Source organism: Cetorhinus maximus, chromosome 6, assembly GCF_964194155.1.
Source record: "Cetorhinus maximus chromosome 6, sCetMax3.hap1.1, whole genome shotgun sequence".
In the NCBI taxonomy this organism is placed as follows: domain Eukaryota; kingdom Metazoa; phylum Chordata; class Chondrichthyes; order Lamniformes; family Cetorhinidae; genus Cetorhinus; species Cetorhinus maximus.
Genome location: NC_135884.1, coordinates 44,984,968 through 45,001,743, shown reverse-complemented (window position 1 = coordinate 45,001,743; position 16,776 = coordinate 44,984,968). Strand labels below are relative to the sequence as shown.

At 44.5% G+C, this 16,776-nt stretch overlaps 1 protein-coding gene across 5 annotated transcripts in view; it reads left to right on the top strand.

Annotated features, from left to right (window-relative positions):
- suclg2 (succinate-CoA ligase GDP-forming subunit beta) overlaps positions 1–16,776 on the top strand; it is a 405,981-nt gene that overhangs the window by 266,642 nt on the left and 122,563 nt on the right. For all 5 annotated transcript variants that reach the window (XR_013576840.1, XM_078543679.1, XM_078543682.1 and 2 more), the window contains exon 9: positions 11,553–11,695. Coding sequence is in view for 4 of the 5 variants with exons in the window: in XM_078543679.1 (XP_078399805.1) it covers positions 11,553–11,695 (143 nt within the window). In the remaining variant the exon portion in view is untranslated. The remainder of the gene's footprint in view (positions 1–11,552; positions 11,696–16,776) is intronic.

Below are 16,776 nucleotides of genomic sequence, written 5' to 3'. Positions count from 1 at the left end.
GGTAGGACCTGGAGTGAGCAGCAGGCATGCGTGAGGCTGTAAGCATGAAAGCTTTAATTACCATTTAGAGGGAATGGAACCAGAGGTCCAAAGTTTATATTTTAAGAGCCAGCAGCAGATCTGATTTGTTGTAGAATTCTTTCTTACATTAAGACATTATGGAGATCGTTATGACCGCAACCGATGTTATTCGCTGAGCAAGGCAAACCCCAGAAGGAAACTTTTTTTTTGCATTTTGAAAACGAGGGGAAGACTACTGATCCCAGAAGCATAGAATCCCATTAACACTTCTAGGATTTTAACATTATAAGATTTATTAACAAGAAGGAAAAAAAACTTAAACGCACAAGAGTAAAATTACACAGTTGAAAGCAATCTTATAAGACATTCCTCAAAAAAACCCAGTTGGTCAGAACACATAAGTAAACTACTTGGTAACAGCAATCTTATAGACTTTTACCCATAAAAATCTAGTAATATAAACCAAGGCAAAAACTGCTGCTATTTTAGTAAAGTATACCACACGACTTCTCACTCTCTTCCACTCTGCTATGGAATCTGAAGGAAGTTCAGAAACAGATTGCTTTTTGAAAACAAAGACTTTTCTGGCTTGAAACTGGTTGTCTGCTTCAAATTCACAATATTTCTCAGCATAAATCTGGTGTCAAAACATCTCCTCAACACAGCCACCTCAACTCAACCAAACATTTTTTTTTAAATATATTTTTTTCCCTTTCATCCTAGAGTCCATTGTCCTAAGCACCTCTTTGAACTCATTTTTTCCAAAATATAAAAATCTTTCATGTCTCCTATTGTCTCCATTTTTGGGTCAAATAAAAATTTACTAACCTTCCCTTGTTTACTTAGCAACCTTTGTAAGTTGTAAAAGTCCCTTAAACTCCCTTTGACATTTAGCTTCTGAAAAGTAAAGTCCTTACCTATCACCTAATACAAATTTTAAAACCCAACATATTTATTTGTAATTCCAACTTCACCATAGCCTCTCGTTACAAAAGCATGCATCTAGTACCTTTACCTTACATCCGTCAGCTCCCATAGACAGCCTGTCTCCATGAACCTCCCCCCAGTTTAATTAATCATGAGCACATACACACACTGCCTTCTTTGCAGAATACCATCATATTCCCCAAAATATTAAAATAATAACATCCATCTTCACAAAATTTATTATTAGGAATTGGATGATGGCCTAGGTAAGAAATTTAAATTCATGTCACAGCTTATATGTAATATATTTTAGAAAGGAATAACTGAAAGACTGTTAAATGGAGGGACACTTGAATAGCAATGAATTAAAAAGCACAGATTAGTGTCTTGTTTTAATATCTGGGCGGTATGTTTGTACTAGTGAATAAACTTCAGGGCATCCCTGGTATTGAGAACAAATGAGAATTGAATACTATTGTTTGGGAAATGGAAGGATTGAAGCTGGAATGAGTAAAAACTGGCATGCAGTTTATAATTGTGACAAAATGAATTTGAGGTAGATGGTCAGTTAGTTTTGTTGACTTGTGGAATGGTTTCGAAGGGCCAAATACCTACTGCAGCTCCTATTTCTTTAACTCCTATTTCTTTAACTCAGTGAACTCAACTGGTTCCTACTGAACCAAATGCAAAATTGTTATTCAGATTTAAAAATTCATTTACGGCCTTGCTGCTGTCTACATCTGCAAACTCTTGTGCCTACAGTTTTGGGAATCTTGTCTCCTGTGCATTTCCTCTCCATGTGCTTACAACTTGCAGGTAGAGTTTTCAGCTGTCCTTGCCCTACTTTCTGGAACTTCCTCCCTTTGTCCCTTTGCCTTGCTACTTTCCTTCTTCCTTTTGACTTGTCTTTTGTCATCTTTCCAACATGTTTACTACTCAGTCCAACTATCTTTTTTGGAACATAAAATATCCAAGCCAACACATGCAAAATATTGTTGATTAAAAATGTATGTTTTCATACATTTAAGGAAAAATAAATAATTAGATTTATAAAGGTTAAACTATCTTCTTAAATTATAGCATTCATTTTGTCTTAGTAGTTGCGTACAATTTCTGACATAAACCGAGCATTGAGAGTGCTTAATTTTCAGGGACAGGCACTGGTGCATATACTTCATCCAGCGATGACAAGAAAATTTGTTATAAAATACAGCGTTAAAGGCCATCACTATGCACTCAACACAACAAGGGAGTATATAGCAGTGATTTCTCAGAGGTGCACTTTAAGAAGGTTGTAAAGGCTTTAGAGGAGGTGTAGAAAAGATTTGTGAGAATGGCTTCAGGGATGCTAGGCTTCAGTTACATGGATACATTGGAGAAGCTGTAGTTGTTCTTCCTTAGAGAAAAAAGGTTGAGAGGAAATTTGATAGAGGATTGCAGAATGTAGACAGGGTAGAGATAAAACAGTTTCCGTAGGCGGAAGAATCGAGAACAAGACAACACTGACATAAGATGAACAGCAAAAAAAACCACGTCAACATGAGGAAAAACTTGTTTATACAGTAAGTGATTAGGATCTGGAATGCGCTTGACAGTGTGGCGGAGGGAGATTCATTTGTGGCTTTCAAAAAGAAATTGGATAAGTACCTCAAGAGAACATACTGTTGGGCGATGGGTAAAGTGTGGGGGAGTGGGGCTAACTAAGTTGCCTGTTCAAAGAGCCTGTATGATACAACAGGCCAAAAGGCCTCCTGTTACCACTCTATGGGTAAGATTTTCTGTTCCTTCCTGTGGCGGGCCTCATGACAGGAAGGAGCGGAAAATATCGCGAGATCGAAAAAATTAGTTTCCCACCGGCATAAAAACAGGTTGCAATGGTCCAATCCAGACCCTAGTGGCGACACACGTTTCCCGCTGCGCCATGTCGGGAATGCAATTTAAATACATCTGAATCTCATGAATGCTCATTATCAAGGAAGCTCGCTGGAATCACCCCCCATGCTGCATCAATAGGCCACGCCAGCGTCTAATTAGACTGGCGTGTTTCACAGTGATATGCACCTGGTGACCTGCACTTGGCTTGTGACTTTGAGGTTTGTTTGCCTACCTTGCATCGCGCAGCGCTGGTGGCACTTCGGTCTCCACGTCAGGCTTCGAAGCACCATATCGCTTTCAGGGAGCTTTTAGAGACAAGGCGCAACATACCAGTCCAGCGGTAAGGGCGTGAGTTTTGATGTGCCGCAGTGCAAGGGCTCGACTAGGGGTGGGGATGGAGACCAGACTGAGGCAAGGGAAGGGCTTGGAGACTGAAGAAGGTTTCACTCAGACACATGACTTGGGGAGGGAGTTTGGGAGGGTGGTGGGGGAGTCTCCTCTGGGCTACAATAGGGAGAGAGTCTCTTAAAGAAGTGTGTAATGGGAGGATTCTCCCATCCTCCCTACAATGGGAAGATCGAGAAGCAAAGCTCATTGTTGAGCTTGCAAAGACTGTCATTGTCCCAGTCCAGGGAGGGGGAGGGCATGTCATATAGGGATATCGACCACCATCACAGTGGGATTAAGGATTACAGGAGGAGGACCGAGAGTTATTGGAGGGGGGGAAACCTGAACGTTATGCTCCTCCAGGACGATGAGAGGGGTTTCCGCAGTCACGCAGGGAGGATCCAAGTTGGTCTGGTCATAGAACACAACGTAGCTCAGCATAAAGAGGAGGCAGACGTAAAAAGAGAAGTGAAATGGGTGCCTTTCTGTTTACAGTGGCATGAAGTGTATACATGTGGTGAATATCCATGCCACCATTTTGCTTCTAATATATTTTGACCTTCCTAACCCTACCGCTATGTCTTGGTGCATCTCCAACATCCACAGCAGAGGTAGAGGCAGCCTGCTGATTGCTATGCCCTGTTATCTGTGATGACTTTGGTGGGCGTCCTCTGGAGGGCAGAGACCTGGAGGGCCCCGGCCGGCTTTGGGTATCCTGCTGTGAGGCAGGTACACCCTCCACAACCTGTGGAGCTGGAAGTGATGGAGTCACAGGGAAAGAGGATTGGGATCGGCTGGAGACACCTGGGTGATGGCCCCAGGGGTTTCAGCTGCTGGTTCTCACCCGGGCTGATTCCTTGAGAAGGGGCAGCTGGAGTGAGATTGAGGTGCCCTGGCCTCCTTTCGCGTAGCCACTGCTGGATGCCACCAATGCCTACAGCTATGGTGTGCAACTTCTGCAGCAGCACAGGTGCTATGTCCTGGACCAAGGTCTCGATGGCAGCCGCCATCCTACCAGTGTTGACCTCGATGTACTGGCATGCCAGCTCAATAACCTCAGACTGATGTGGATGGACTCCTTCATCGTATGTTGCAATCTGTTGAAAGCGGCTGACAACACTTCCTGATATTCCCCTGACTGTCGATGCAGTTCCACCAACTGAGTTAGGACCGAGCCCAGAGGTTCGTCATCTGACTCAGCAGAATCCTGGCCTCCAGCAGTCCTCCAAGTGCTGGCGACCTTGAATGTCCTTGCTTCCGCCTGCTGTGGACCAAATTGTGTGCTGCGCTCACCAGCTTGTGACTTCAAGCCTACTCTAGAACTAGGTCCCACCGAAGTATGTATCTCTGTGCTGATGGAGGGTGTGGGTGAGTGCTGTGACAGGTCTTCGAAACACGTTTCTTCAGCACCCTCATCCGAGGTGTCCTCAGGGTTGGAGTTGAGGGGCAGGCTTGTGGTGTCGCTGGGCTGCTTTCTAGAAGTGCCTATGAAAGAGAGTAGAGAAAATTAGTGCATGCCAGGCTGCTCAAAAACAGGACAATGGACTCACAGGATCATTGTCTAAGGGACCAGCTGGTGCAGGATCCTCACTTGAGTGTACACCACCGACCTCACTGTCGCCCCATGAGCGATCATCTCCGGTCAGCTCAATAGCCCCCTCCACAAAGGGAGTAAGGGACTTTATTTTGGCCATGCCTGACCTCGTCTCTGCAGTGTTGGCACTCATTGTTGTGGACACCACTTCCCAAGCTGCAGTTGAAAGGTTTGTGGACCTCCTTCAGCCATCACAAGGACTGAACACCTCCCAGCAGGCATCTAGAAGGCAGCCCAGAGAGGCGTCACTAAACTTGGGGGCAGAATATTTTGTGGCTCTGGGGGCCATCTCTCGCCTGGAGCAGTCCTGGAGTGCAGACATTGAGAAAGCTGTGCGCAGGTACAGTTTAAATTGGCACCCTGAGCAATGATGCGCAGAGGTCATGGCGGGGCGAGTGAATCAGCGGCTATTTGCCCGTGATACGAAGTGTTTCTTGCTGATGCATATTTAATGAGGTGGGAAGCGGACAGTGCAGCGTGAAAACTCGCCATTGCGGCAGGTGGGAAAAGCACGCTTTTCCCACCCGCCTCCGCACTTAGTACACAGAGGGGAAAATCCTGCCCTGTGATTCTATATGGGGGTGTTCTGCAGAGCCCCACTAAGAATAGTGAAAAGCAGAGATATGTTAAAGTTGGCCAAGGAGATGGCTTTAGTACAAAGTACTAAAAGAACACAACTGGAAAATTCAAAAAAGTCAAATAAGTCCAAGTATAGACTATTTACTCATCATGAACAAGTCTTCTTGTTGAACCTTAGCGGGCAGTTAAAGCTTTTTTTTGCACTAAAACACCTTTTTCTGTGCTGACATTTATGGATAGGCCTGCTTATCAATTTTGTTTGATCTTTTCATTTGATGTTTAATGTGACTTGTTATTTATTTCTTCTTTAATTGCTAAGCCAAGACTTTAATTTTCAATAAGCTTGCAATGAATGCATCTTCACACAAGCATGGTTAATAGAGTAGAACATTACATGCATTGCAGGCCTAGATTGAAAAGAATGGATCGCAAATTAGCCTAGGTTGTTTTTCTTGAATTCATTCAGTGTTTGGGTGTCACTCGCAAAGCCAGCATTTATTGCCTATTTCTAATTACCTTTAAGGTGGTGATGAGTTACTTTCTTGACAACTGAGTGGCTTGCTAGGCCATTTCAGAGACCAATTAAGAGTCAACTCACATTGCTGTAGATCTAGGGTTGCACCTTCACTAGACTGTTAAGAATGGTAAATTTCCTTCCCTAAGACAATTCAGTAGCTACAGTGACCATTACTTTTTATTCCAAATTTGGAATTGTCTAACTGATTTGATGTTCCCTACCTGCTATTGTGGTATTTGAACTCAGGAATCCAGATCATTAGTCTAGACCTCTAGATTACCAATCCACTAACATGACCACGATGGGACCATTCCTGAGAGTGTAACGCAAACATATTGTAATGCAAATCATGTTTCTATTTTTAATATTTTTGTAGCGGTGTCTGCTATTTAACGACTTGCAAGATAAATGGCAATTTTTTCTTAGCACTTGTAAATAAATTTTCTGTAAGCCATTCAAATTCTGAACATTATGCCATTGATGGAATTAGAGAAGTCTACAGAACCACATAACTTCTTAGATACCTGACCTACCAGCTGAGATTAGAAACATAACATTTGGTTAAAGTATCCATTATATAAACTGATAATCTGGAAATAAATTTAAGCATAGTCATCTAATCAGATATTGCTATAGACCTCACTATGGCAGATACCTGATCATAATCCAGACATTTTCTCTACTTCCTTTTGGGTGAAAAAGAAGCCTTCATCCAGTGTTAGTTCAGAGAATTCAACAGCTATTCGTGAAACATTCATGTTCAGAACTTGGCAACCTGTTCCTGATGTTGAAATAGAAATATACAGCAATTCAAACAGCTTATCATTTTGCTTCATAATGGAAATTTTTGGTAAAGCATCAGTAACTCATTGGCCTAGAAATTTATTTGTTATCCACTAATCATAGGTGTGTTGTCAATCAGGAGGCTGCTATCGGTTGTGTGCAAAGCCACTTGATGGTAGCCAGCATCTCTTAAAAGGCAGGTAAATTCTGATAGCAGAAAGAAGGAAATATTTATCTGCAGGGGAACCAAAGCTCTCTGCTGCCTTGAAGACCCTGGCGTGGGCAATGGATAAGAGCAGGATCATCCATCGCTGCCCCTATACCCCAGGGCAATAGGATGCCCTGTTGGCAACACCTCAGATGGTGATGAGAAGAGGTTGCTGCTTGAATGTCTGCAGTTAGCACCACATGGCTGCAATGCTGGGAAAAAAATTGAGCTCACTCGAGTTATCAAGGTAACACTGCTCTCTTATTTTCTGCCACCTACGGCCTCACTACTCACAAAACTACCCTCCTGCCTCCACTATACTACAGTCATTGCACCACAACACTACTCCTTCTCCACACATGTACCAATATTGTTACCCTCACATCTGCATGCCATGCATTTGTTACAATCCCTATAGAGACCGATACTTTTAAAAAGAAATCCAAACTTCTGGTTAATAGCTGAACAGATGACACAACAAGATTTCACATTTTAAAATGTTTACTGTAGCAAAATAGACTAAAATTACTATTGATTAAACCCTGTTTTTGTGGGCGACTTATACTTTAAATGATAGAACAGAACTTTTAACAGAACCGAAAAAACCCACAATCGGGTGTCCTTTAAGTCAACAGGAAGGGCTTCCACTCCATGAACGTGCGGATAGTGTGTGGTCACAGGATGCAGATTCTCCAAGTTTGTGCAAGGTACCCAGGCAGTTCCCACTACGCTGACATCCTCAGACACTCCCAGGTTCCGGGGCTCTTCAGTGCCCCAGCCCGGCTGGATGGATGGCTGCTGGGTGACAAGGGCTATCCCCTCAGAAGGTGGCTCATGACACCTCTCCGCCATCCAAGAGCAGAAGCTGAGCAGCAGTACAATAGGAGCCACACCTCCACAAGGGCTGTGGTGGAGAGAACCATCGGTCTTCTTAAGATGCGCTTCCGAATGCCTGGGCCGCTCAAGGGGCACACTCCAGTATCCCCCAGATTGTGTCTTGGTGATAGTGGTTGAATGCTGCGCTCTCCACAATCTTGCACTAGAAAGGGGGGAACGCAATGGACAATGAAGACGACACAGTGGCTGCGGCTGCATGCAATGAGTCCGAGGATGAACATGCACAGGGAAATGCTGAGGGGGTAGACGCTGACCCGGGCATACTGCAGGGAGGCAGGGACACCCGGGAGGCTTTAATCCAACGAACCTTCAGCTAGCACACCACTGATGGACCACCAAGACAAGCCTGGGCTGTTGGCTCGGTACTCGAGTACCAAATCTCCCAGGTTAGGAACCGTTACTAAGGGCCTTATTAATAAAGCTGAATGTCCAACAAAGCACTCATTACAGTTTTGGAAACCATACACATGCAGAAGAAAACAGGCACCCTCAGCCATGGTGACATATCTGAATTTAATATGTCAAACAAACCAACTTATTCCAAAAAAAAGACAATAGTGTTACAAATCAAAACAAATCATAAGGAGCTCATCTCGGGATGACACAAAAGCACCAGAGAAAAACCCATGGTGTTACCAAGGTGCCTTATGTTTTCATTTCCGGGTGCTACGTCTTAGTGCTGCCCCATTGCTCGGAGTGGCATCTGAGACAGCCTGCTGACTCTGCTGTCCACCTGGCCTCTATGTGCTTGGCGGTCGTCCTCTGGCCTGTGGAGCCTGTGCTGGCCCCACCTGGGAGGGATCTGCCAGTTCCACAGCTGGCATCTCCCCAGTCGTAGCAGCCTCACCGGATGCCACGGTCACTGGGAGAGGGGCGGAGGAGCTGCCGCCCTCATCCGGAGTGCACTGAGTAGAGCCCACAGAGACGCCAGACAGCTGCTGCACCGATGTGAGGTTGCTTCGGACCTCCCTGCTCACAATGGATGGATGGGCATCGAGCTGGGAAAGTTGATGCCCAGACCATCTCCCACACTGGCACTGACCAACTGAGGTCAACGCCAATGTGAGGGGCCTGCTGGTCAGAGCGCATCCCCAGGAAGCCCTGACTGGTCTCCTGGAGTAGCCTCTCCATGAGAGCCGCCACTCTCTCCATGGAGGACGCATGGCGCTCGGACATGTGGCACATTGCTTTGGTGATCGTCCGTGTAGGCTCCTCCACCACAGAGACCAAGCCAAGCATAGCCTCATGTATCTCCCCCAGATAATCCCGCACACCTGGCCGCATTTCCTGCACCTGCTGCATCACGGACGACTCCAGAGACACATCATCAGGCATCAACTGAGCATGTGACTGGTTCCCTGCAGTCCTCTGCTTGCTGGCGCCATGGGCACACTCTGTCTCTGCCAGCTCCTCCAGTGAATGTGAAGTGCCCTCACCACCGTGCCCTGGGACACTAGCCGATGTTTGAATCCCCACCGAGGTGCTAGTATCTGCGCTGGTGCCCACCTTGCAGAAATGGTGTGACCCTGCCGAAACTTCAGGTCCCTCAGGTGTGAGAGGGGCCTCTGCTGCTCCTCCTCCCGGCCCTGCTCCGATGATGCTGAAAGGAAGAACAAGGACAGTGGATCAGTTAACGTGGAGACAATGACAAAGTGCATCCTTGTCCCCCGGATCATTATGCGCTCATCCTTCCATAACCAATGGTCAAGCCATGTTGCAAAATTAAATAAGTTAACATTCAGCAGTAGCATAAATTCCTGCCCATGGCACCCCAGCCTCACCAACACCAGTGGACCTGGGCACATGGCGCCTCTTCAGATCCAGGGCCTCTGCTCGAAGCGGCTGAGAATGGCTAACTGCGCCTGGCCACCGCCAGTCCTCACACACTCTGCCATGTTATGAGCATTCTTCTGAAAACGAGAGACGAGCATTGATTAGTGAAAATTACACATGGACTCTGTTCGCACACGGCCCACCCCAACCAGAGTGGGATGTATCAGGGCTCCAGAGCCTCCTCACCCCGAGTGCTGCCGAACACTCACACAAAGATGCTAGGCCTGCTCCCCATCCTCCCACCCACCCCCGCTTGGCCACATGCTGCCTACATCACATTAGGCACCACACGGTATATCCTTCCACAGCAAAGAGGCACAAGCACGTGGAATGCAGAGGGCAGCAGATGGTTCGTTGCCACTCCACCTTGAAGCTCCCCTCGCAGCATGTCATCACCCTGACTTTGACACGTCCTGGAGTTCCAGCACTGCGCCTAGTTGCAGCTCCTCCAGGCTGCCCCCAAACCAGTCATGTGGGACTCAGTGTAACACATGCTGTGGGGGAAGCACATCTCTTCATCACCCTCTCAGGCTGACTCAGCATGGGCAACATCTGCTGGCCCACCCAGCAAAGGACAAATGCTGTCCATGATTCAATGCAGTCACTACATTCAGACTTGGGTGGGGGGGTGGCGGGGGGGGTGGTGGGAGGAGCGGGGTGCAGGGGTGCAGGGGGCAGGGGGCAGGGCAGGGGTTGCGCAGCAGGGTGGGAGGGTAAGTGGACCTGCTGGGTTAAATGACCAATGCCAACATGGTACTCACCCTGCCAGAGCGCAACAAGTCGTTGAAGCGCTTGCGACACTGGATCCAGGTGCGCCGCACCACGTTGTGGGAGCTCCCTGCCTCTGCCACCTCCTCCCAGGCACGCTTTGCCATGCTTGGGGCCTCCTCCTCCTGTCCTGGGGAGCCAGCACCTCCTGCTGTGCTGCCACCTCCTCGAGAAGGGCAGCAAGGCAGTCATCTGAAAAACGAGGAGCACACTGGCGCCCCCATCCTACCCTCCAGCCTGGCCTGCTCTGCTGGCCTACCCTCCGGCCTGGCCTGCTCTGCTGGCCTACCCTCCGGCCTGGCCTGCTCTGCTGGCCTACCCTCCGGCCTGGCCTGCTCTGCTGGCCTACCCTCCGGCCTGGCCTGCTCTGCTGGCCTACCCTCCAGCCTGGCCTGCTCTGCTGGCCTACCCTCTGGCCTGGCCTGCTCTGCTGGCCTACCCTCCAGACTGGGCTGCTCACCAGAAGCCCTCTGGTGAGCCCTTCTACCTGCCATTGTGAGCAGCCTTGCATAGGCTGCCAGCGCCTCATTTAAACAGGCCGCCGGGCCGCCATTGGTCCCGGCGGTCAGTACACTCCCTTCACTGCCCGCCCCGCTATCCTCGGGAGTCGGGCATTATGCTGGGTGGGCCTTGATTGGCCTGCCCGTGTAAAATGGCAGCGCGGTCCCAATCATGGCCGGCGATCGGGTCAGCGCCCACTCCCGCTCTCTCCCCTCCCCACCCCCGCCCACCAACCAGAAAATTCAGCCCATAAAAATCAATGGAACTAGAAGATCCCTTCGTGTGTGGTCAAATCTTTTTTTGCAAGTAAGCCATATTCATTTGCAGCGATATATTCTATATTTTCTCATTTTTTCGTTGTGAAAATGCTCTTCAGTATTTTTCTTTAATCAGGATTGAAGAAAGGAAACATGCTATTGAATTGTTGATCAAGGCTGAATAGGGTTGTATTTAGCTGTAGCAACAGTATGAACCCAGCCAATCTGTTTCATGTTGCATGCAAGGCTCCTTCTGTAGTCACTACTGCTAAAATTTGAAAGTTTGCACATGGAACTGTTCATAACATTACTAGTTTTTGAGGTCTTCTTTTGTATTGTTATGCCTGGTGTGTTGTAAGATGGTGCCTTATAAGATTGTAAAAGATTATGTCTCCCTTATAACAGTTAATGGAGCTGGGCTTGCTATGGCTACGTGCGATATCATTGATCTTCATGGAGGAAAACCAGCAAACTTCCTTGATCTGGGTGGCGGTGTACAAGAGAATCAGGTGTACCAGGCCTTTAAGCTGCTTACTGCAGATCCTAGGGTAAGACAACATATTTGTAAACACAGAAGTTTTGCAACATCTTATGATGGAAGAAGAATGTAGTACAACAGCAAGTGCTTTTGTACTGATATTTTTTGTTAAGTTTCAGGTTTTATAAATAATTCAAATCTAAATGGCATTATTTCAATTATACACAGAATTCAATGATTAACGCGTGCACATTTTTCTACAATTATCTACATAACATGATACTCTGGCCACGAAACTGTTTGCTTATAAATTTATATATTCACATATTGCTTATTTGGAATTTGGAGAAGTGCTAACTATCTGCAGAGATTTTGCTTAATACTAACAGGGGAAATCAAAATCAAATTTGAATCCACATAGCTTATCTGTGTTATTCACCAAAAGTTATTGTTGCAATACAGCTACTATTTTTCCTTTAACATTCATGTGGCAGTAAATATCTTTAATGTCAACCATTCCTGGTTTTCTAGCTTTTTTCATTGTTGTTCACCAATTCTTTATATAAGGTTTTCAACTGCATATGTTTGTCCTGAGTGTAATTTAGCTCATAAGTTAAATTGAGCTACACAATGCAAAAAAATTAAATATTTTTACTGAATTCAGCAGCAACTTAAATGATTTTCATTAAACCAGATGCATCACATGACTTGAAATTCCTGCAGAAACAGCTACTGCCTATAAATACCTTCCCTAAAATATTGTACTCCATCAGGGAAAATATTTCAGCCAAAGCTTTTATGTTATTTTTAATATTCAATCAACTGCAACATAATTTTGTTTAAAAATTAAAGTAAAATGTTTTTTAAAAAACAATTATGCAACGGAGCTGATGTTTACAGTGGAGTGGTAAGACATCAAATAAGTGTATGTTTTGAAACAAAAACAGAAAATGCTGGAAAAACTCAGCAGGTCTAGCAGCATCGGTGGAGAGAGAAACAGAGCTAGTGTTTCGAGTCCATATGACCCTACTTCAGAGCTGAAGAGGTTTGGAAATATGATCATTTATACTTTTAAAGGGGGGTGAGGCAGGTGAAGCTGGATAGAAGGCCAGTGATAGGTGGAGACAAAGGAGGGATTGACAAAGATGTCATGAACTAAAGGACAAAGGGAGTGTTAATAGTAGTGGTTAGTGCTAAAAACGATGATGATAGCGACATAAAGGTAAGAAAGCAGGGTGTGGTAATAGCAGAACAAGGGTAGCATTGTGTGAACGAACATCATGAAACAAATAACAGATGATCCTGCAGGGGATGGGGTGGGGGGAGGGGGTGGTGGTGGGGGTAAAAAAGGATAGAAAATGGAATAGAAGGGGGGATTTAAAAAAAGGGGATAAAATCACGGATAAATGAATAAAAATTAAAATTAAAATGGATAAAAAATAAAAATGAATGTAGAGAAAAGGAAATTTTAAAAAGAGGGTGAGGATGGAGGAGAGAGTTCATGATCTGAAGTTGTTGAACTCAATGTTAAATCCAGAAGGCTGTAAAGTGCCTAATCAAAAGATGAGGCCCTGTTCCTCCAGTTTGTGTTGGGCTTCACTGGAACATTGCAGCAGGCCAAGGACGGACATGTGGGCATGAGAGCAGGATGGTGTGTTGAAATGACAAGCGACCAGAAAGTCTGGGTCATGCTTGCAGACAGACTGGAGGTGTTCCGCAAAACAGTCACCCAGTCTGCATTTGGTCTCCCCGATGTAGAAGAGACCACATTGGGAGCAGCAGATGCAGTAGACCAAATTGAAGGAGGTGGCCTTCTATCCAGCTCCACCTGCCCCCACCCGCCTTTAACAGTATAAATTTCATTGTGTTTCCACTTCTCTTCAGCTCAAAAGAAGGGTCATCGGACTCGAAACGTTAACCCTGTTTCTCTCTCCACAGATGCTGCTAGACCTGCTGAGTTTTTCCAGCATTTTCTGTTTTTGTTTCAGATTTCCAGCATCTGCAGTATTTTGCTTTTATCTAAGTATATGTTTTGTATGTATTAGTGACAACTTAGTAACTGTTAAGAAAAAGAAGGGAATGGTGACCTTTTATTCTGTTAATCATAATGAGGAAGATCATTGTGTCAGGCTCTGAGGAAGCCAGTGTGAAGGAATATTTTTCTTGACCTTGGCTAATCGATATGTCCATCTGAGATAGCATCACCTTTGGATGTCCTAGACACAATGGATACAAGCACTTAACATCCCAATATGGGCTCCAGAATTATTCACAGTCCTCCAAGTATGGTCTGACCAAGATTCTATACAAGTTAAACATAACTTCGCAGCTTTTCAATTTTATTCCTCTAGAAATGAGCAAAGTACTTTGTTTGCTTTTTTAGTGGCCTTATTAACCTGTGTATCTGTAGTCTCAGATCCCTCTGCTTCTCCACTACATTTAGGCACTTTCTTTCTAAAGAATATGTGCGTTCCTCATTCCTATCAAAATGTACCACAGCGTATTGCAGTTCATTTGCCAATTACATGCCCATTCTGCAATTTTATTGATGTCTTGCTGTATTTTTTGCAGCCTTCCTCTGTATGAACTACATCCCCCAATTTGGTGTTGTCCGCAAATTTTAAAATTAAATTTCAGTTCCAGAGTCCACATTATTTATGTAAATTGTGGACAGCAGTGGTCCCAACACTGATCCTTGTGGGACACCACCTCACTTTTTGCCATTCTGAGCAACTTCCTTTAACATCTACTCTGTTTTCTGATTTGTAGCCAGCTTGCTATCAATCCTGCTACGAGTCCCCTGGCTTCACATGTTCTAACCTTGATCATGAGTCCTTTATGCAACACCTTTTCAAAAGCCTTTTGAAAAACAGAATATATTACATCTACTACAATATGCTTATCTACTGTTTCTCTTACTTTTTCATCAACTTCAAAGGTTCATTAACAATGACCTTTCCTTTTCATATTGCTTATTCTTTTATTGTATTTCCTGTTTCTAGATGTTTTTCTATTGCATCTTTGAGTAAGGATTCCTACAACCAATAATAAGCTAATTGGTCTATAGTTTCCAGAACTTGCCCCACCTCTATTTTTAAATATAGAAATCATTTTTAAATATAATAATCATTTTAGCTATCTACCACTCTCGGGCAACATTCCTTATACTAATTATTTTTTACATATATGTAACAGTCCTTCAGCCTACTGTAATTTTTTAAAACTATGTGCGGACGCAAACCAATCAAACCAGGGGTTTTATCCTCTCCATTAGCTGCCATGGTAGGATTTGAACCCTTGTCCCCAGAACACTTTGATTAGTTAATTAATGATTTTGCCCCCCACTCCCACCTCTCCGTTTTCTATTATTAATTTCTTTTTATCTTTTTTGATCCCATCTTCTAATATCATGCCCATCAAGAACCAAAATGATTATCTTGTGGAGGCAGTAGCCATAGCTGAGGTACCGAATGAGTACGTTAGATACATCTTCATCAAAGAATAGGATTTCATCACAATAACGGAGGATGTAGAAGTGAGATTGGATAGGATTAAAAATAGATAATGAGGAGACGCTGAAAAGTTTGGTGGTGCTCAGTGTTGAAAAACCTGACTGGACTCCATCCTAGTATGTTGAGGGAAGTTAGGGTGGAAATTGCAGAGGCCCTGGTCACAATCTTTTAATTCCCCTTAGATATGGGAGGAATGTACCAGAGGAATGTGGCATTAGAAATGCTCAGCACCCCGTTCAAAAAATAGGAGAATGATAAACCCGCAAATATGGACCAGTCAGTCTAATGCCAATGGTGGGGAAAATTTTAGAAACACTTGTCTGAGACAATATTAATCATCACTTAGAAAAATATGCATTAATAAATGAAAACCAGCTTGAATTTGTTAAAGGCAAATCATGTTTGTTTTTAAATGTGTTGTTTCATGAAATGTGGGCGCCACTGGCAAGGTTGGCATTTGTTGCCCATTCCTAATTGCCCTTGACCTGAGTGGCTAGCCACACCATTTAACAGGGCAGTTAAGAGTCAACTACTTTGTAACATTAGTGAACCAGATGGGTTTTTATGATAATCGGCAATGGTTTCATGGTCACCATCACTGAGACTGGCTTTTCAATTCCAGCTTTATGAATTGAATTTAAATTCCACCAGCTGCTGTGGTGGGATTGTGGAACCCTTGTCCCCAGAACATTGGCCTGGGCCTCTGGATTACAAGTCCTGTGACATTTCCACTATGCTACCATCTCCCAGTCAAACTAACTTTAACTAACTTGATTTTAATTCCTTGATGAACTAACAGAAGGGGTTGATGAAGGTTGTGCGTTTGATGGGTATATTGTTTTCAAACAACGTTTGATAAGGTACCATGAAATAAACTTGTTAGCAAAATTGAAGCCCATAGAAATAAAGAGACAGTGGCTACATGAATATGTAATTGGCTAAGGGACAGAAAGTAGAGGGGAATGATGAATGAAGTAGACTTGTGTATACAAGTTATAATTTCAGAGTTTGCTGGTGGCATGAAACTCAAAAATGTAGTAAATAATCAGGAAGATAAAAACATATTTCAGGAGGGCTTTGGTGAAATGGGCAGAAATATGAGGAAGGAAATTTAACACACAACTGCGAAGCGATTCTTTTTGATAGGAAGGATGAAGAGAGGCGATATAAACTAAATGATACAATTTTGAAGGAGATGCAAGAACAGTGTTTTTGGGAGTATGTGCACACAAATCCCCGAAGATGGCAAAACAACTTGAGGAAGGTTGTTTTCAAAAAGAAATGCAGGATCCTTGGCTTTATAATTGGAGGCACAGGGCTGGATTTTCTCAGAAGTTAATTGCTGGGTTGTTATAATGGGCTCATTTATTGTACAAGACACCACACACCAATCACTCATAAGGGATTGGGTAAACGTGTGGTGGGTTTGTTTATTAAGACTAGGCTCATGAGAACAGTTATACATAGGTGTAATGCTTAAAGACATTAGAGCTGTGTGTGCTCAGCTCAAAGCAAAAGTGAAACTAAGACTGGATCACATAACACATTTCCCCTGCAGTGATGTCACGCTCATATCCCTCAAAGGCATATTACAATACTAAGTCCTGCGAGGACGGAAAGCAAGACCCGAGCCCATGCA